This window comes from Ambystoma mexicanum, chromosome 11, assembly GCF_040938575.1.
Source record: "Ambystoma mexicanum isolate Mex_15411 chromosome 11, UKY_AmexF1_1, whole genome shotgun sequence".
Lineage (NCBI taxonomy): Eukaryota > Metazoa > Chordata > Amphibia > Caudata > Ambystomatidae > Ambystoma > Ambystoma mexicanum.
In genome coordinates, this window is record NC_090934.1 from 1165725800 (window position 1) to 1165747895 (window position 22096).

Consider the following 22096-nt stretch of genomic DNA (forward strand, 5'->3'; position numbering starts at 1 on the left):
CGGTAAGGCTGAGCGGCTATGCGAATGTAATGGCAAAAAGTCAGCGCTGTGGGCGCAGTGAGACTGGGACTTGCTCGTGTTCCATTTATATTTACCATAGTGGAATTATACTGGCAGTATATCCACACTCCCCAGACACCTGCAGCCTTGTTGCTTTCTGTTTAAATTGATTTATACAAGTGCTGTGGATCGTGACTTTCCCTGCCAACTTGCTTCCCTTGTAGTCAGAAACATGCTGTTCTCTAGAGCCCAGAAGCACAATTGTGTTGCTTCTCTGCACAGAGTCAAGGAGCCCACACCAACACGCTTGTTGAGGTTATGTATGGCTACAGTGTTGTCCGTTAGGACCAAGACCATCTTGCCTTTCACAGAGGAGAGATAAGGGACCAGAGCCAGCCTGATTGCTCTCAGTTCCAGTGGCCTGGAGTGCTCCCGGCACTCTGATGGGAAACCATAGTCGGCTCACCGTAAGGTCTTGGAGGTGAGCGTCCCTGTCTTTCCTGCATGCATCCGTGCCCAGATAAAACCAAAACCTTTTCAGGAGGTTGTCCTTCTTGGATCAGCAATGCAGGTCTCCGAGACTAGTTGAAGGTCTGATGTTCGTCCCTGAAACTGCGACCACTGTGAACTCAGGAACCCCTGCAGCAACCTCATGTGCAGCTGGGCCTCTGGCACTGCAAGGATGCAGGAGGCTATAAGACACAAGTCGAGAAAAGCTGTGGCTGGAACGCTTTCTTGTGGTGGGAAATCTTAGACCAACTTGTTGATGTTCGGCTCTCTGCCCTTGTGTGGGAAGCCTGGACTGAGTGTCCAAGACGACTCCGATAAATAGGATGGACTGGGATGATGAAATGTGGAACCTCTTGAAGTTCAAGGAAAAAAGCAAGCTATGTAATAGGCTGCACATCTGGTAAAGGTGATCCGGAGCTAGAATTCGGGAGCATGCTTAGACGAGCTAGTTATCCAAATAGGGAAAAACATGAATGCCCTCTTTTCTCAGGTGAGCCGCTAACACTGCCAGCAGCTTGGTGAAGAACATTGAATGCTGAAGGAAGTCTGAACGGTAGGACCCTGAACAAGCAGTGATCATTCCCTACTTCGAATCACAGGTACTTCCTGTGCCTCTTGTGGATGGCCACATGGAAGTAAGTATCCTGGAGATCCAGGGAGACCAGCCACTAGTCCAGGGCCTGTAGGATATGGGGTAGAGAGACCATTTTAACTTGTCCTTGCGCAAGTACAAGTTCAGAAGCCGCAGATCTAGGATGGGTCTCAGACATCCGTCCTTCCTCAGCACCAGAAAGTAGGTTGAATATCAACCACGCCATATTGAAAGTAGAGTACCAGTTCTATGGCCTCTTTTACCAGAAGCTGATGAATCTGCTCCAGCAGGAGAGATGCCGGAGGATTAAATTGGTGGTTGGGGTGGTTTGGAAGGAGAAGGGCAAGAAGAAGGCAGTAATCCTGCTGGAGGACCGGTAGGGCCCAAGCATCGGAAGTAGTATTTTTCCATTCCTCGCCAAACAGGGAAATTCTGCCTCCACTGGGCACTGATGGCGGAAGTCCACCTCAGAGAGGCTTTGAGCCAGTGGGTGCAGAGGGCACAGTGGACGTTGAAGCACCTCCTTCTGTGCACACCATGGCCCCTATGGCCCTTTAGGGACAATGCTGCCCTTGCCTTGGGGCTTGGCCTCTACCTCTTTGGGCGTAAGAGGTAAAGTGGCAAAGAAAACTCCCCCTGCCCGCCAGGCCTGCCAGTCACTGTTGCTGGACAGCTAGCCCTAGCGACTTAGCAGTAGTCTTGGAGGCTTGAAATCTATGCAAGCACACATTGGCCTTGAAGGTTTATGCCATTGAAGGGCATGTCCAGAGGTTTCGCTTAGCCATCTGCACGAAACCCTGATTCCCTGAGCCAAGAAAATCTCAGCAAGACTGTGCTTGTGGCTATTAATCTTGCTACACAGTCTTCAGTATCCAGACCAACAGCAGAATCTGTTGTGAGGACTCCTTGCCAACCCTGATTAGAGCCTCAAAGGATTAACGCATCTCCCCATCAGGGATGTGCTCATACGCGTCCGCAATGACTCACCATAGAGCAACGGAGAACTTGGCCAGGGCATAGGAGACGTTTACACACCGGAGATCCAGGCTCAAAGAGACAAAAATCTTTCTCCCCCATGCATCGCGTCTCTTGCTCTCCTTGTCAGGGGGCAAGGATGGAAAGGAAGTCGTCTTAAGGTTCACTTTAGCAGCCTGGACCACGAAACTCTCTCGTGAAGCTTGAGTGGAACCGAACATGGAGTTTGAATGTACCGGCCTGTGCTTCTTTGGACCCTTGTCGTCCTGTCAGTAAGTTTGTGCTGAATTAGAAGACCAACCTCCGAAGACGGAACAGTGTGAACCTTGGACGTAACCTTGTTGTGCCTGCTTAAAGAGTCCCTTACCAGCTAGTGCAGGCACAGTGGGATCCATTGGCTTGGCCGAAGCAGACAGGGCTGAGGCCGCCAATATCGGGGCCAAAGACGACTGTTCCTTGATGAAGACGTCTAGCATCTTCAGTCTAAAGGCCTCCCATTCCACTGGAGTAAAGGATTTGGTTGGGAAAGGTACCAGTTGGGCCTCATCCTTCTGGGCTTCCCTGGTTTGGAGGCTGCTCTTCTTTGATGGCGAAGAAGAATGGTGCCTTGAAGAACCGCCTGGGGATCTCAACAGCTTTCAGTACTTCTTTTTCTTGTCCTTTCAGACAGAGGACCGTTCCACTGTGCAGCACTGCGTGCCTGTCACCCTTTCCTTGTGGAGAAAGGTGAACAACTTTGCTTCACGTTTATGAAGCACCTTTGGGTGATGTCCTGCGTTTCGTGGCTTTCACCAAGACAGTAAAGGCAGATACGCTGAAGGTCAAAACCGACATTTGATGCCTGCAGGCAACACAGGACTGGAATTCAGACAACTGTGTTTTGGCATGATGTTGAATAACGGAACAAGAGGTAAATATTAGCGGAACAATTTGAAAGAATTCGAAAGAGCAGAGTTCCTAGTTGTGAGCAGAGTTTGCAGAAAAAAGGTACTAAGGTAAATGGGCGTTGTGTTTCTATATATACTAGTCCCAATCTAATGTCTGACATGGGGCGCATAGAGGCGTCAGGTGGAGCTGTGCCCCTGGTGGTGCACGTTTCTGAAGAGAAGCTGCCCTTGGAGATAGATATCAAAGATGAGGAATTTGTGGGAGAAAAGAGTCCATTAGAAACCTTGCATATGCTGCTCAAATTGAAGAAATAAGACATCCCTCTCCCATAGGTAATGCCAAGCAATGTGGTGAGACTCGGGACTCACACTGGATTGTTCTACCCAAATCAGCGGATAAAAGGAGTACCTACAATCCCAAAAGGTAAAAGATTTCCTGTTTGTGACTAAAAATAGTGTCAACTTCTTCATGCACCATTTATCCAACTCGCATGGCTTTACTAGATTTCGTGTCTACATGAGCTTGTTCCCTATAGCATTACCCACTGCTCCCAAATATCAAAGCAGAGCCCTAAACGACATGCTTAGAGCATCCGAAAGAAAAAGAAGAGACAGGATATTTACCTTACAAGTGGTCAGCATTTCAGATATCGCTTTCCGGCTCAAATTGGCGGTCGCAATCACATCCTCTTGTCTGCACGAATTACCAGCTGCCACTGCTTTAGCTGTTGCCATTGTGATGCCTTTTGTCATCCTGATGGAGTCTTCAGGTGTAGAAGTTCTCTCGGGTACCTCCTTCGACTGGAACACCTGAGAAAGGGGGGCAGGGGATGCAGTTTATTTCAAGGGTTAACAGACCGGGAGTTAAACATTGAGCAACGAGGCTACCCTGGCAAAAAAAAATGCAGCTATGGAATTCCCCACAAAAGCAATATTGTAAATTTAACTTCAAGATGCAACTTCATATCTGCAGACATGCTTTTTGGGCTTTAACATACTAACACATTGCAATTCAGAGATGAAGCACAGCCTGAAGTTTTCTTCAAATGTGAGTCCACTACTCCAGAAGCAGCAACGAGACTGTTGCAAAACCTTCACATGAAGAAAGAAAGTATCATTGCCTCACATTTGCATCAGTGCTATTCCAAAGCATCACCACTATTCCACACGCAATGCGCGCTCTCTGTCGGAAACGTCATCTCGCGGAGCTCAACCAGGGTCGGATAAATGGAACTTTAAAAAAAAAAAATAATAAATATATATATATATATGTACATTTAGTTAAAAAAAATTCAAAAAGCCTTTCATCCTTCTTAGGTCGATAAATGAGTACCAACACAGGTTGGGTGATATTGTATGCATACAAAAAGAGCTTAAGCGTAAGTGGTGTACAATAACATATTATCATTTGGCTTTGGATGTCTGTTTGGATTCACAGTAATTTAGTGTACTTAGAAACAATGCTAGTTGATGCCACTTCCTGTTTTGTCAAGGGGTGAAAGGTCGTGTTTCATCGCTTCCCGGGATGTCACTTTGGGGCGGGGTCACTTCCGGTGATGTTATCAGAGGTCAAGGGTCGTGAGGTGAGGGGTGGGCCACTTTTTTGGGGCGACTCGAGGGGTGGGCCACTTTTTTGGGTGAACGCTATGTCTTGTCCCAGTCCGACCCTGAGCTCAACTAAATGCAACACTATTGCTCATGCCCTGTGCTTCATTAAACGGGACCACACAGATACACAGCTTATTTACAACATGTCTAGCAGTGTGGTTGTCAAACGCTACCGCTCCTTATATATAAAGAGAGAAGTATATGTCAAGATATTTCAGAATGTTGGAAGGCTGCGTGTCTCGGAGAAAAAGCTCACAACCCAGAGCTAAGTCTATCACAATTGTAAAGTTCCTATCGCTGGACTTTCGCTCTCCCAAGAGAGCACATGTCCAACCGATAGGAACCTATTCATAAAATGCTAGTGAACGTACCACCATAAAAAAGTATATAATTAGATTGTAAATCTCAGAAGGATGAACTGCCGGGAATCCGCATGTAACCACGAGCAGCTCCTGGCCTATCTTGCCATACAAGTAAACCTCTTTCTCCCGCCATACATTACCAACTTGTTTAAATACCACTTCCACTCTCTACATCGGAAGAAAAGGCCAGACACATTTACCCACAAAAAGGCAAGTGGTGATGCCAGTGTCAGTGTCACTACAAGTGACCACCTCTGAGGAATAACTAACAATTCTGGTTCTGCTCTTCAAAAAATGTTCTACAACTTCTGTGACAGCATACATTCCAGAGTTAATCTTGACAGGTAAGTAGACGTAATCTGCAACGGGACACAAATATTTAAGAAAAGAACAAATTACCTCTCAGTAATGTTCTTTCTGATGGACATTCCTCCCACGGATTTCTCATCTTTGTTATCTGTCTCCCAAGGGCAGCTGCTCTTCAGAAACCTTTCCACTGTCAGAGGGCACGGCGCAGTTCTGCATTGAAACCACTTGCCGCTTCTATGTACCCCTCGCCGGACATGATGTTGGGGTGAGCATATATAGAGGTGCCGCGCCCTGTGACCTTAATTCCACCTTTTTTCCCCTAGCACTTTGTCAGATATTACTGGGTGGGACAAACCACAAGACAGACTGTCATTTCTTCTAATGTATTTATTTTACTTATTAAAGAAACATTCTTTAGGGAAACAGCTATGAGGCAACAGAAATTCGTAGGACTGGTGGAGCCTTTCTCTCAGGCGTTTTCTCAGGCTTTCTTCTCCTGACGAGTTGACGTCGTGACTCTCCCGTGGAACTTCCATTATGAAAAAAAGTCTCTTAGGAATGTCTTAGAAATCCTCTTCTTACCCTTCTCCCTGGTTTTCTCTGAATTTAGGGAATATCACTTTGCATTAGTCTCTTAGAGGGTCATGATGCTTTGTTTGTGGGCTCTCTCTCTTTCAAATAGGCTCAAACCTCTACAATCCCAACCAAGGAAACTAACACTCTGTTGCTTTTTACCATTGGTTCAGTCTGGTCTGAGGATCGAGTGTCAGACGTTCATTTGAGCTCTACAGCCCCTCTTTTCATAGGGAGTCCCTCGCCCAGTCTCTGGTTATTAAGGACGCTTCCACTCGCTCTCTCTCCCTCTTTCACTTCACTTACTGTAGGAGCTTGGCTTCACCTCTTCCATGACTCCCTTCGTTCCGACTGCCGTCACACGAAGACTCAGCTCCGCCTCTAATCTCACTGGCTACGGCGAGGGGCCTTGGCTTCAGCTCCGCCTCCACTGTCGGTTTCTTCCCAGCCGGCACACAGCAGCTGTTCGCCTACGCGTACGACGCGTAATGCAGGTCTCCCTCGTCGGCCCCTGTGACTCGGCCCTCTGACAGAGAACTCCTCCCTCACAACGGTGCGGGCCAGGAGGGGAAGCAAGTTTCCAGCTTCTGTCTTTATCAAACGGGATTTCTTCATCTCTAGCGTATTACTGCCTCCTCCACTGCCAAACGGGTCCCAACCTCATGGACCTTGGAACTCCCAGTTCAACGTATCTCAGCCAACGTGCTGACTTCTATCTATAAAGCACAACAGGTGCAACTCTTCACTTTGGACATGTGGGTCGTCGTTATTCGCTTATAAGCCCACTCATAACTTTGTTCCTCATCATGTGTTGCCGTGTCCTATTCAAAAACCAACCAGCCGGTAGATTAGAGAAAGAAACCTGCATCTTCACAGCCTCTTTCTATTGGACGCAACAAGTGTCAGTCAATCCCAGCCAGAACCTTTCTGACATCACCCAATTGCTCTCTGCTTGCTGTGATGCTTGGCTAAACCGGAGCTCCCCAGGCACAGATCCCCCTTCTGTTCCTCCACCTCATTACAGACCCCTCCTCCTGAGCTCTTACGTTCGGGAAGAGCATGAATCCTGGATAAAAAATCAGCTTGCGCCATCCCACGTCCAGGGCGATGGACAGTTTGAAAGGAATATGGTTGTAAGGACAAAAACCACCTTAAAACTCTTGGATTTGTATCTTTATTTCTAGAGAGCCACACCAAGGGAGCATGGTCCGTAACTAACGTGAATTGTCTCCCTAGTAAGTAGTATTTTAGGGCTTCTATTGCCCATTTTACTGCCAGACATTCCTTTTCAATCGTAGCATACTCCATTTCATGAAGTAAAATCTTCTGGCTGATAAACAAAATGGTCTTTCCCTTTCTCCTTTATTCTGGAACAAAACGGCCCCCAATCCAGAACCAGAGGCATCCGTATTTAAGAAAAAAGGCATCTCAAAGTCAGGGCATTGCAATACTGCCTCGTCCGAAAGGGCATTCCTGAGTAAATTAAAAGCTTTTTCTGTTTTCTCAGACCTCCAATTCCTCTGGTGGGGAGCTGATGATTTTAATAGATCTGTCAATGGAGCTGCAATTGTTGAAAAATGTGGAATAAACCGTCTATAGTACCCCACCAAACCTAGAAACGCTCTCACTTGTCTAGCTGTAGCTGGAAATTGTAAGCGCTGACTTGCCTCTAGTTTCTCTTACTGAGGCTTAATAGAACCTTGACCCACAAAGTAACCAAGGTATTTGGTATGGTAGTTCGCTAAGTGGGTCTTCTTCGGATTGATGTGTAAACCTGCATTTTGCAAGGTCTGCAGTATGGCTTCTAGATGATTCAGATGATCTGACCAGTTCTGACTGTATACAATGATGTCATCCAGGTAGGCTCCTACATAATCCTCATGCCCCTTTATTAAAAAGTTCATTAGTCGCTGAAAAGTGGCCGGAGCTCCATGAAGACCAAATGGCAGCACACTAAACTGGTACAGGCCGGTGGGGGAAGCAAACACGGTCTTCTCCTTGTCCGATGGATGTAAAGGAATTTGCCAATACCTTTTCGTTAGGTCTATTGTGGTCAGGAATTTCACTTTCACTAGCTTCTCCAGAAGGTCTTCAATTTGGGGCATGGGATATGCGTCAAATTTTGACACCTCATTAAGATTTCTAAAATCCATACAAAATCGCGAAATCCCGGCAGATTTGGGAACCAGGACCAGAGGGGAACACCACTCACTATAGGATGGCTCTATTACCCCCAATCTAAGCATTTCTTGCACCTCCTGATTAACTGCTTGTACTCTTGCCTCCAGAATTCTATATGGACGGAGCCTCACCTTAACTCCTGGGGGTGTTTGTACATGATGGCAGGTTAACGTTGTTCTTCCGGGAACCAAGGAAAAAATCTCTGCATACTTATCCACTAATGCGGAAAGCTCAATCCTTTGATTTGGACTCAATTCGGAATTAATATTCAAGGCTTCTTTTCCCACCACCTTTCCTGGGGTTGGGATACATTCTGCTGGCATCTCCTCCACATTTATCATAGCAATTGTAGGTGAGGGTTCCACCCACTTCTTTAACATGTTTACATACATAGTAAGTCTGAAGCTGTACCTTTCTTCCCGGTTGACGAACCCGATATAATACCGGGCCCAGGACCTCCTCGATGGTATAAGGTCCTCTCCATGAAGCTAACATTTTGTTCTTAGTGGTAGGTAGAAGGACGAGAACCTGGTCGCCTACCTGGAAACTACGCATTCGTGTTTTCTGATTATAATAGCGCTCTTGATTAGCTTGTGCCTGTAAGAGGTGACTTTGCACCACTGATTGAAGCTTTTCTACCCTCTCTTTCAATTGTATAGCATACACTTGTGAGGGTTATTTCTGCGTTTGGCTGTTCCTCCCAACCTTCTTTTAAGATATCCAAAAGGGTTCTTACGGGTCTGCCGAACAAATGTTTGAACGGGGCGAACCCACTAGAGGATTGCGGGGTGTTTCTTAACGTCATCAAGATCCAGAGAAGCAGCCTATCCCAATTACGTTCTCCAGGTGTTATTGTTTTCCTCAGCATCTGTTTGATGGTCTGGTTGTATCTTTCTACCAACCCATCTGTTTGTGGGTGGTACACTTCTGTCTTAATTTGATCTATATGGAGTGTTTCACACACTTGTTTTAATAATGCCGACATAAAATTGGTAACCCTATCCATTATGATCTCCTTGGGGAGGCCCACCCTTGCAATAAATGGAACCAAGACATCGCAGATTTGTTGCGCATTAGTAGTACGCAAGGGAAAAGCTTCCGGATATCTTGTTGCATAGTCCACAATCACCAGCAAATACTTATGACCTCTGCTGGTAGGGTCTAGGGGACCGACTATATCCATTCCAATCCTATGAAATGGTTCCAATATCAGGGGCATGGTTTGTAGAAGTAGCTTTGGCATTCCGGGCACTGTTGACAGAAGCGTGCTACTTGGCCATATATCCCATGCCAAAAGAATCTTGCAAGGATCTTTTGAGTAGTTTTTTCAACTCCTAGATGGCCCTCTCCTATTTGTAAATGCACAACTTCCAGCACTGTTCTATAATACTTGCTTGGGACTAGAAGTTGCCGAATGGTCCCTTCCCCCTTCCCCTGTCCTGTTGCAATACAGTAGTATAACCCCTGGTCTTTAACGAAGTAAGGGGTCTTTCCACTGGGCTTTTCCTCGACTGCGGCTCTAGCATGTTTCAAGAGAGGATCAAGTTCTTGTGCCATGCGGAAACTGTCTCCCTGATCTTCCATTCTCCAGTCCACCGTATCTGGGCACATATTTCTTTCGGTCCACTCTCGTTTCTCCTTCCGCTTCTCCAATCGGCTCTTTCCACTCCTACTGGAGCTCGAGATAATGTCTTGGTCGTGGAATGGCGCATCATCCAACCATTCCCTCTCAATTTTCTTAATAAGGTGTGGAAGATCAGGTACATCTGATCCAACCAATAGGGGTTCCGGCCTTACACACTCTGACACTGAGAGACCACAGAACCAAAGTGCATTAGCTATCTGCCAAGAAGGGCAGGGATGGAGGGCGATGAGGAATCCCTCTATCAAGATTATTGACACAAGAGCAGTTAAAGAACACCTTGAAAGAAATCAATTCTAAATTGGATATGTGGGATGTTTTTATCCACGCATCCAAGCCCTACCTCAAAACTGTGCAGTACTGACATGGAAAACATCATGATGGCCAGAGCTTCCCAGAAAATGCACAGGGAAATGCATGAAGAATAGGCTGCCACTCATTTTTGCCGATGTTATGGGCACAGAAGGACACTGCCTAAAACCACCATTGGACTACCCACACAGTAGTCTGAAACCATTGGGAATGGCAATGCTGATTGCCAAAAGCAAACCCATAACTGTTGGGAATTCATTTTCTTAAATCCCAAAAAGGGGTGCAGTACCAGTACTCACCACTATCAGAAAGTTGGCGTTTTAAAACAACACCAGATTTTACTTTTTTGTAGAAAACTGAATAAATGAACCCAAAACATGCCAAAGAAAGACTTACTGAGAGGTGGATACAATGTAAAGTTATATTCTGAAGTGACTTGAAGGTTTATAACAAGACTGGCTGAGCTGTGGATTTCAGCAGTTTAAGTAAATTTGGACTGAAAGACACTAAAAATCTAAATGTTTAAAAGAAATGAGTGACCTACTTCTGAGTGTCACATAGGCTGCAATTGTTTAAATGTCATAGTTTTAAACTTAGAATCAGCATTCTAGCTGCATATGTACAAATGTTTAGTTTTATTTGAATGCAGAAAACTGGGGAACAGAAATGACATGTAGCTAAAAACTGGCTTAAAGAGATTCCAATTTTGCCTGGCAACTACCCCCCATCAGGAGTGAAACTTGAGTCACAGCTGTGTTCCCAGGCCTATCTGCCTTTTGCTGGCCACACTAAGGATATGCCATCTCTCTGATAATTGAATTAAGGGGAGCCCCCACAGAATACAGGAGCTCTGAACAATGCAACCCCCTTCACCCAGGCAGATGGTTTATTGCAGATGTCGTAAAATAGCTTCCTCTTGGCAGAAGCTGGGAGGGGCAGGGTCTCTGAGCTTGGCAGAAACTGGAAAGACTGGTTTCTGTACCATGTGACCTGAAAAGACACACCCCTGCCAGCCAGAATATGGTTTTAGAAAAAGATGAATAACTCATAGAGCGGACTTGTGAAAATTATTTAAATGATACCATAATTCTTGTGATTTTTCTGCCCACATTTTAAGACGTGTTAGGACCCGGTGGTATGTTCAGGGGGGGTTTTAGCGGAAAAGAGGATATTACGCAAAATGTGTGCATGTGAAAAAATCTGACACTTCATCAACTAATGTCCATACTCCTTGCGCACATGTGTGTAAATTTGGGTTAATGTCCGAAATTGCAAAATCAGTTAAAAAGTGCAAATATTGCCATTTCTGAATGCAAGCTCCCAGGAAGAGCAGATTTGGACAAGGGTATACCTCCTGTGATATGTGAGGGGTGCGTGTAATTTTAAACGAATGTGTACCTGTGCAAATATGTTTTTTTTTTATCAAATATAGATTGTGTGCAATTTGACAGGGGAGGATCCTCTGACCCATAAAACCTACAGCATCACTCTGACTCACAGTTCCTTCCCCAATCATGGGAGAGGGGAGAATTGGGCCAATGGCAAGTGGAGAGGGGTAGGGCCTAGGAAGCTGCCCTCTCCACCCACTTTTAAAACACATAAAAGCAGACAGACAGGACAGATAGGGACCTTCAAATCCATTTGCAGCTGGAAGCTCTGCCGGAAAATCCATACTTTACCTCCATCAATATCTAGAGAAAGCTGTGCAGAAAGATCCAGACTTCAAATCCATCAATCTCCAGAATCCAGAGAGGGAGCAGACCAGACCGCTGTTAGCAGAACCAGAGAGAGCTGACCCAGATCACTGTGAAGTGCAGAGACCAGAGTCCAGTCTAAAACCTGACCAGATCCGTGGCAAGGCCCATTTAATTCAAGACTATAGTGTGAGTGTGTGCAGAACCAATCTCTTAGTTAAAATAATATAATTCAATCCTATTTTAATCTAAGTAGAACTGTCTCCTAACTGTCACCTGTCATTTGCAAAGCTGTCACCTGTCATTTTCTAGTTGCAAGCTGCACTTGTCTTTTTGAACTTTAAAATTTCAAATCTGAACAACTACCTTTATTTAATCGCTCATATCTCCGTAACCGTTTGTCCTAGAGACTTGCAGTAACTTTCATCTGGAAGCTGAGATCCTAGGACCCCAAAACGATAGTGCTAGTCCCTATAGTTTTGCCGCAATCGTGAAAAACGCACTCGCGAATTTACCGCGATTTGCAAGTTTCTCAACGTGTGAAAACAGCAGTTTTCTTGCTTTCAGTTGCTAAAAATTCGTTTGCCTCTTAAGAACCATCCTAGATCCTTGCTAAAGTGAGCCTGGACTAATATTAACTTGATACCACTCACCCTGAACCTCTAGAGGGAATTAAAAGCATTTTAGCATATTTTTCACTTCATTGCCAGCACATATAAAAGCATTTTGGGCCTGTGTTTCAAACTTCTGTAGGCTAAGCTTGCTGGGGTGAACCGAATTACAGTTGATTGCATTTCTGAGAACTGTGTGCTTTCCTTCCATTTCCTTGCATTGCATAAAGGGGGGAGGGGATTGCCAGAGAAAAGTGATTACATTGTTTTGTTGAACGCATATTGAGTATTTTCTGTACTGCATTTTCATTCCACCTTGCATCCATTTGAAACCATAAAGTATTGTTGCTATCTTATCCATCCTATAACCACTCATCATTGATTATAAAGAAGTGTGCTAGTGCCAAACTATCCATTATTAATTACTGCTCAGATTAGGTGTGATATTCAATTATTAATTTATTATAAAGCGTGATATATATATATACATTGTTTAAATTCTCAAATAAACCTTTAACTTGCAAAACAGAACTACTTCTTGGCTCAGTGGGGTCAGGAGGATTCCAAGAGAGGGGTGTTATATAGGGGTAGTCATCCAGAACGCATGAACTGGACATAAAGATATATCAATAAGGGTTTCCATTCAGTATCCCAGACTAGGCATTGACTTAGCTGTAGTGTTGAATTGAATCCTCTTACAAATTGGGGGCTCGTGCCGGACGTTTGGGTTAGATCTATCACTTGTGCAGATTAATACAGCGTGCCAGCTGACCAGATACACATATCCGGTCGGATCACCACGCTGTGTTACGCTTTAAAGCACTCCTCAAAGGAACGCTCTAAGAAAAAGGTCTGTTTTGCAAAAATAAAATACTAATTTCTGTAAGTCAGGACAGAGACCAATCTCTAGAATGACGACCTTAGTAGACATGAAAATAGCCAGAGAGCACTTCTTACATAAGTTATTTGTGAGAGGTGAGTGGACTCACCAGGACCGCATGGTCTGGTTGCAGGCCATCACGCAACAGGTCACTGAGACAGGGTCAGATATATGGGGAAATAAGGGTCCCCTACATGTGGCCCTGAGTGAACTATACATGGCTCCTAAAGCTAAGGATGAACAAGACAAGATGGTTAGGATAGCGGCATACCTGTACCTTTATATGGGAGACATGCAGGATAAATGTACGGAAAGCCAAGATGTGGCGAATAAGCGACAGATGGCGTTAGAGAAGGTCCAATCTGACCTGATCTCTTCTGAGCAGAGGCTGCAGGGGAGCCAGGAGTCAGAAAATGAGAGTAGACAGCACATCATTAAAATAAAGAGGGATATGGACATCCTGCAACAGGAAAAGGCTGACCAGGATACCAGATTTCTGGCCTTGCAGAAGGAGTACCAAGAAGGTTTGGACTCCCTACTGCAGAGCCAGAAAAAGCTGGAGCAACAATTAGACTTTAACAGGGCATGCACGGAGCAGGTAGCCACCCTGCAAAGTCATCTAGATAGAGTGAAGGCAGAGAGCAACAAGCTGATTCTGAAAGACCTGGATACCCAGGCAGAGTTTGATCAGGAGCGCCAGAAAGCTGGTGCCTTCCAAAGGCAAAGGGACGACCTGGCGTCACAAATTCAAGCTCTTGGTCAGGAAAGGGACACCTTAGGCCAGGAAGTCTGCCACTTAAGGAGAAAAATGGAAGAAAATCACCTGGCCCACCAGGGACTGGGTGGCCTCCAAAAAGAACACCAGGACTTGCTAGAGCACACCAGGAGGGTGGAGGAGGCTCTGGCAAGACAGGAGCAGGCCAATAGGGACACAGCTCAGGAGGTAACCCTCCTGCAGCAAAGACTGGCCCAGGGCTCCAGGACCAATCAGGAAACGCAGAGAGAGAATGAGGCTCTCTGCCAGCACAATGATAGACTCCAACAACAGGTAGCGATGCAGGAGAGACTGATAGAGTCTAGTAAGGCCTTAACTGAGGAACTGAAGGCGCAGGCTCTTGCATTGCAACAGGGAGCAGGGGCGGATAGAGATGAGGTTCGCTGGGAAAGAGAAACTCCTGAGCATAACCCCAGGAGCCCTAGTACCAGAGGCCTTTATTTCTCTCAGTCCCTGGACTCTGCCACCCCCATGTCCCCTGGCGCACATGAGCACAGGGCCACAGGGATGGCAGATTACTATCCAGCCAGAAACATGGGGCTCATAGGCCAGTACCACCCAGGAATGGAGGGGCGGGCATCCAGGTATGGGCACCCAAGCACAGTGCAATTTGATGGGGAAACCCAGGAGAGTAGGCCCATTAAGGGCATCCTGAAAACCTCTGCCCAGTTAGGTCAGTGGGGGGGGTACCCATCAAATCCTGGCAGCAAGGAGGGATCTGAAGACTCCTCTGAGCGGTACAGGACACAGGAGACCAGGTCCCCACATTCTGCCAGCCATTCCCAGGCTCGCAGAATCCGGGAAAACCTGGAAGAACAGACGGGAACCTCGGGGAGCAGTGCCTCTGAGTCAGAGGACGAATGGACAAGGGTTACCCGAACCAAAAAGGCCAATAAGACAAAAAGGGCCTTGCTTAAGGACCCCTTAAAGCAGATTAAGGCAATCAGGAGCGTCATCATGCCGTATCATAAGAACGCCAAGTACTCTGTTTGGGAACACTTGGAGCTCTATGAGCAAATGATGGAGACTTTTCATTTGAAGGACAGCCAAAGCTGTATTCAATATGTAAAGTGGACCTTCTCCCCAGAGTACTCCAGTTTCTTTGCAGGGCTGGAGGACCAAAATCATTCCAGGTGGTCCACCTATAGGGCGGCCATATTAAAACATTTTTCTGTTCACAGAAATCCCCAAGAGGCTCGCAAGGCAGCCTACAATTTGCAGTGTGGGGAGGATCAGGCCCCACAAGAGTTTGTGCAAGAACTGAAACGTGCCTTTGCACAGACCACCAGAAGGGTGCGCACAGACAGCAGAGAATTTATTAATACGTTTTCCCATGCCTTGCCCAAATATATAATGACCCAGCTCGTGAGAGATTTTCATGAGAAAAGATCTTTAGAATGGGTCATTGAACAAGCCACCTGCATCTACGAGGTGCAGAAACCGGTGGAAAACAAAAACCAGCCCAAAAACCCCAAAACTAACAGCACCCCTGCTGCTGCCAAGGTGGCAGAGGTAAAGGTCACCCCCGTTTTAGAGTTGGAGATGGGGGGGCCTAAAAACCCACCTGCACCTAATAATGCTAGGCCCAGAAGGTCCTCGGGCCAGTCACAGACAGGGAGCCAGGGAGGCAGCCCCACAAATGGGGTCCCTCTCTCTCCTAATTATGTAAGTCCCCGTTACAAGGGAAATCGACCCATCCTGGGTTATGTGTGGACTCCTCCAGCCCAAGGGGGGGGATCCAGCCAAGCACCTAACCCAGGGAACTTCCCTCCCAACTTCCCACAGGAGGGCAGAAATTCTCCAAATCCTGGTCAGAACTTTTTCCCCAGGTATCCACCCAATTTCCAGCCCCAAAATCCTCCACCCTTCTTTCCCCAATTCCCTGAGCCCAGACAACCGAATCCTGGAGAGGGGAGGCCAAGGGCGGAGGGGTATCCAAATCTTCCCAACCAGGGGTACTACCAAAGAAGGGATAGCTACCCTTCCCGGGATCAGCCCAGGGGAGAAAACAGGGCCCCGTATCAGCCTGAGCGGGTTTCCCAGTTAGAGCGCCAGGTTCAAAACATGGCGCGGGATCTGGGTCACATACTGAGGGCTCAGCAGAACCCTCAGATCGGCATGCCGGCGCAGAACGCACCCAACTCTGGACCTGGTGCCCCAGAACAATGACGGGGGCAGCACCCCGATAACTCAACGGTTCCCAGGGAGGAGGCACAAAGGGAAGGGGGTTGTAAAGCCTTGGAGGAAGCTTCCTTCCTCACTTGTAAACAGCCCCTGGAAACCCAGGAACCGGAAACAAAATCTCTTGCCCCTGAAAGTCTGCCTCTTAAGGAGCAGAGGGGGGGTAGGAGAAACAAAAGACCCAAACAGACTCAGTTTGAGGAGGAGGTACAAATCTTCCAATTTGAGGGAGAGGGATCCTCAGAAGATCCTGGGAAAAGGATCTTCTCCTTCAGAGATGGGGGAACTCCTCCCAAAGAAAAATGGGTAGCAAGGGATGTCAATTCAGACTGGGGAGATGTGGAGACTGAGCTACCGCCGCCCACCACCTCATCCCAGAACCAACAGCAAGAAAATCCCCTGGTTCAAACCCATCCTGGTGACTGCCTCCAAAAAGGGGGGGGGGCGGCCCGGAACCGGAGCCAGGGGAACCCACAATGGCTCTGATCTCCAGTTGCCGACTTTTTCTTTCATATTCCTAAGGCTCTCCACAGAATTCTGGCCAAATCTCTTTGCTAGCAATGTCCAAAACCAAAAAATTAGCCCACCAGTTGTCCAAAAATGTGCATTATCTGTGCCCCCTTGAGGAGAAGGAGGGAAGATACTATGCCCCGGTACAAGTACAGGGGCAGGGTACAACTTTGGCACTGGTGGACACTGGATCTCAAGCTACCCTTCTGTCCAGAAGAGCCTTTGACGAACTGAATGCAGGAAGGGGAGAGAATTACCAAATTCCTCTCACCTCTCTTCCTGGACAACTCCAGAACTTTGACGGGAAGGAAATTCCCGTCGAGGGGACGGCAGATTTGGACATTAAGATCGGGCGACACAAGGTGAAACACCCGGTCATAGTAGTGACTCCAGAAGGCACCCCTTGTTTACTGGGGAATGACCTCCTGAGGAGGTTGTCACCCTTAATAGATTGCGTAAACAAAGTCCTCTGGACCCAGACTAGCCGACCAATAAAATTAAAACAGAGTGTCAACCATGTTAGTTTAAACGGCACTTGCCACATGGTTGAACAAAAACCTGACCAAGTAGAATTTCACTTCCAGAATAGCCAAATTCCAGACGTGACAGTAATAGCAGTAGGACAACAGACTGGTGATGGAGGGTCCTCTCTATTTCTGAAAATCAACCTTCCTTCCAGTCTAAAGTGGTACTCCACGCTGGAAGGAAACACTCTGAGATTCTATACTAATCCACAATCAGAAACTCCCACTCCTATTGTCCAGAAAGATGTGAAATCAGCTCAGGGCCTGGCTGATATTCAGCAAATTGGAGAGCAGTTGTTCATCCCTGTCCAATTAAATGATGGGAAGGACTCTGTTCTCGCTCGAGTGTGTGTGAACAACGGTAAGAGCTTCATCAGCGAAGCCATGTTTCGCCAACTCCCAAAAGATCCAGCCATTCCCACTTTCAAATTGATAGACAAATGGGAAATGGACCTGGAAGCACACAATTCCAAACATCTCCTGCCAAGCAGGTGTATGCTCAAAATCTCCATTGGCAACAAGAGCATAGTCCATAATTGTTGGGTCGTGCGAGACGTCACTGCCGCCTTTTACTTAGGCAGTGACATTCTCAATCGCTTTGCCATTAGTTTGGACCTAATAAACTTCAAAGCTTGGTCTCGATTAGCGGATAATCCCATGGGCTTTGATGATCCAGAAAAAGCATTTAGGTCAGCTCAATTGCTACCTTATGCAGTTGAAATTCAGATTAAAGAGGAAGTCACCATCCCAGAAAGGACCCGACAATTCTCCCTGGAAGTGAAAGTTAAAAGAGGACAACATTTGAAAAACCCTGATGCTTACATACATCTAAACGCTTCTCTCCAACAGCAAGGGTTGGGGGTAAACCCAACTCCATTAGTCAACATAGAACATGACACCATTCTAATAGAGGTGGATAACAGCGACTTAAAGAGCATTACTCTAGCCGCAGGCACCATTATTGGAATGGCGGTTGATGACCGACATTTTTCCATAGATTTAGGTAATGAACTGTTAGGGCCAATCCCCAAGGACTGCTTTGACAGTGACGACAATACAACACCAGACAGGATTTTTACCCGGCATGGGGGGAACTTCCTGGTGTACACTTCTTGCCCTTATAGTAAGGAAGATGTGACTTGTGACTTCAGGAGGGATGAGGTGATTTTCCAAGTCCATGAGGGCTGCCTTTCCCACCTGAAGCCTCCAGTCCAAATCAGCACTCTGACCAGGGACTTCTCCACCCAGCTGGAGGAGGCCGCTGAAATAGCCAAACCAGAAGTCTTTCCAGGCTTCAGGCAGATGGTGGAAGAGAGAGTCAACCTAGCTGATGCCTGTGTGACTCTGGAACAAAAGCAAAAGTTGAAACAAGTTTTCTTGGATTTCCAAGATCTCTTTGCGGTAGACTCATATGACTGTGGTCGCACCGACATCCACACAACAACAATCCCCACGGACTCTGGCATGACTCCAGTGTTTGTGAAGCAATATCGCTTGCCTCTCGCATCAATGGAGTCCCTTACTGAAATAATTAAGAACCTTGAGTCCCGGGGAATAATCCGTCCAGTCCACAGCACCTTCAATAATCCGGTGCTGGGAATATTGAAGCCAAACGGCCAGTGGAGACTCTGCGCTGACCTCAGGGAGCTCAACAAACGGGTCCATACTTCCCGATGGCCTCTGCCCTACATTGACCAAGGGCTGGCCCAGATCCAGGGGTCACAGGTATTCACTGCAATAGACCTGACCAATGGATACTGGACTGTGCCTGTCAGTAGGGAGGACCAATACAAGCTGGCTTTTACCTTTGGGGGCCAGCAATACACATGGACCCGGACTCCCTTCGGATACCTCAACTCCGGTAATGAGTTCAATATTTTCCTACATAAGGCCATGCCCGACCTGGGTGCGAGGGGTAACCTGGCTTATGTAGATGATGTCCTCATCAAAAGTTCATCTGTGGAGGAACACATAGCGGAGATCCGTTATGTTCTGACGCAGTTGAGGGCCGCCGGAGCAAAACTTTCCTTTCAGAAAGCACAGTGGTGTAGAACCCGTGTTAATTTCTTGGGGCATGAGATTACTCCGCAGGGTCTCTGTCCCCAGGAAAAGAAAGTGGAAGCACTTCAGAAACTGAAAGACCCCACAACTCTGCGGGAACTAAGGAGCCTCCTTGGACTGACTAATTACAGCAGAAAGTTCATTGAGGGCTACGCAGAGATCACCAGACCCCTGATTCATCTCCTGAAGGGGGGGGTCAAGTGGGAATGGGGTCCAGAACAATCCGAGGCAGTAAGACAACTCAAAAGAAGCCTCTCACAAGCGCCTTGCCTAGCTTACCCTGTCAGAAACAAGGAGTTCTTCCTAGAGACGGGGTTCTCTAATACATGCTTGACGGCAGTTTTATACCAAAAGCATGACAAGGTCAATAAAGTAATCTCCTATGCGAGCAAAACTTTATCCTCTGTGGAGGAAAAATTCAACGATTGTGAGAAGGCACTCCTGGCGACGGTGTGGGCATTGAAGAATTACCGCCCGTTTATCCATGGGGAACACATCATAGTGGAGACTCCACACCAGCCTCTGCAATATCTCCAAAGTGACAGAATCCGGGCCGGAAATGTGAGTAATTCCCGAATTACTTCCTGGATTCTATCAATGCAAGGCTTTCCTGTGGAGGTCAGATATGGCCAAAACAAGAAGAGTCCACTCGCGCAAGGTCTGGCTGACTTGCATGATTGTGCCAGAGAAAACTGTCTCGAGGACGAAAGTCTAAAAATAAAGGACAACATGGAGGCATACCTTAATTCCCCACACAAAGTGTTTGAAGAGGACAGGTGTGAGGGAATGCCCACTGTCTTTGTGGATGGATGCTCTTACCATGTTGACAACAACGGGGAGAAAGAACTGGTGGCCGGCGTAGGGAATGCATGTGTGAATGAGTCCCCAGAACCCTCCGCTGGATACAAAATTGGTCCCCGAAGTAGTCAGGTGGCAGAATTGATGGCTGTGCATCAGGCCATCCTCACTGCTGTCCAGCATCAACTCCACGAACTGGTCATAATCACAGATTCGGATTATGTACGGAACGGGTTCGTGGAGCACCTGGTTAATTGGAAAGCCAGAGGCATGTTATGTGCTAACAACAAACCCTTGAAACATGGGAAGTTGATCCAAAACATTGATGATCTGGTCACCTCGAATGAGATGACCATCTTTTGGAAAAAGATCAAGGGTCATTCCAAAGTAGAGGGACCAGACAAAACTGGAAACGACTTAGCTGATCAGCTGGCCAAAACCGGGGCCATCCAAGGGGATCTAATTGAGATTGAGTCCCTGTTGGGGGAAATCCAGGTCACTGCTATCACTAGGTCCCAGACAAATGCTCACAACGACCTTTCAATTGCACAATGGAGTAAGGAGACCCCTGATGCTGATTTGATTACAGCTCAGAAGGGGGATCCAATAATTGGTAAATTTTACCAGCACATTAAGGACCCTGAGAACTTTCCCCTGACGGATACCGATTACATTGGGAAGGAGGACCTAAGAGTGTTGATGAAATGTCCAAAAATGTTCCGAATCCAAGACGGTTTGTTGGTAAGGAAATCCAAAGCTGGCCACGATCAGTGGGTGGTTCCTACCTCATTCCGAAGCCTGATGTTAAGTCACGCCCATGATGCGGCCACCGCCGGTCATAGGGGGTTTCACACAACATTGGAAATCTTAAGAGAGGTTGCATACTGGCCACACATGGGGCAGGACCTTGACCAATACTTGAAGGGGTGTCTTGTGTGTGCACAATTTCAGCCATCATCCCTCACGCACCGTGCGCCTCTCCAAAAGAGGGGGATGACACTGCCATGGTCAGATTTACAAATTGACTTTGTAGGCCCTGTGATTCGCTCTGCTAGGGGGAGTAAGTACATGTTGACTGTGACATGCTTGTTTACCAAGTGGGTGGAATGTCTCAAATTGCAAGGCAGAAACAGCAGCTGCCCTGATGATTAACCACATCTTTTCCCGTTTCGGTCTACCTCAAAGGATTGAGTCAGACAGGGGTAGTCACTTCACCAGTGAAGTAATGACAAAGATGTGGGAGATACTTGGGGTCAAAAGGAAGTTGCATATTGCTTACAGGCCAGCTTCTTCTGGGGTAGTAGAGAGATATAACGAACCATTGTGAGCATATTAAAGAAGTTTGTGGCAGATTCTGGTCCAAGTTGGGATATCCGATTACCTCTGGTCCTAATGGCCATCAGATCTACCCCTTCATCTGCAACCAAAATGTCACCATTTGAGTTGATGACTGGACGCAAGATGGTGCTTCCTCAGCATTTGCTCTACAGGACCCAAGAGCAGACACTGATAAATGCCTCCACAACTCATGAGTATGTGGAGAATTTAAGGAAACACCTTCAACATGCTTCTGCTTATGCTCAGCAGAATCTAGAAAGATCGGCTGATAGCATGAAGACCCACTATGACCTGAAGACTTCCAGGAAGGAATATCAGGTGGGGGACCGGGTCTATCTATACAATTTCCAAAGGAACCAGGCCAAACAGCGAAAATTTTTGCCTACATGGAAGGGACCCTTTGAGATTATAGACAAGATCTCCCCTGTGGCCTACAAGATCCGCATCCCCAAAGGCGGTTTGGCAGAGGGGGAAGACAAGTGGGTCCACATAAACCAGTTGAAATGTTGCCATCCCAGGCACACTCTGCAACAACTGGAGGAATCCTCTGGAATCCTAGCGGGTACTGTCTCAGACTAATTCAGTTCCAACCATAAAACATACCACATCTAGTCTCTAAAATATTGTGATTTGCATGAAACTGTCTCTTAGTTATACTGTTTGTTTTTTCAAAATAAGAATGTAATGTTTCGTTATGATGAAATACATATGCTGCCCCACTATCTCAACAGTGGTGGAAAAACGTCTATGAATAGGTATTGCCGCTCTTCCTT

At 46.8% G+C, this 22096-nt stretch overlaps 1 protein-coding gene across 11 annotated transcripts in view; it reads right to left on the bottom strand.

Moving 5' to 3' along the window:
* The window catches only part of TLN2 (talin 2), a 7472684-nt gene that overhangs the window by 2157573 nt on the left and 5293015 nt on the right, over window positions 1-22096 (bottom strand). For all 11 annotated transcript variants that reach the window (XM_069624483.1, XM_069624482.1, XM_069624486.1 and 8 more), the window contains one exon: window positions 3589-3774. In XM_069624483.1, the coding sequence (XP_069480584.1) occupies window positions 3589-3774 (186 nt within the window). The remainder of the gene's footprint in view (window positions 1-3588; window positions 3775-22096) is intronic.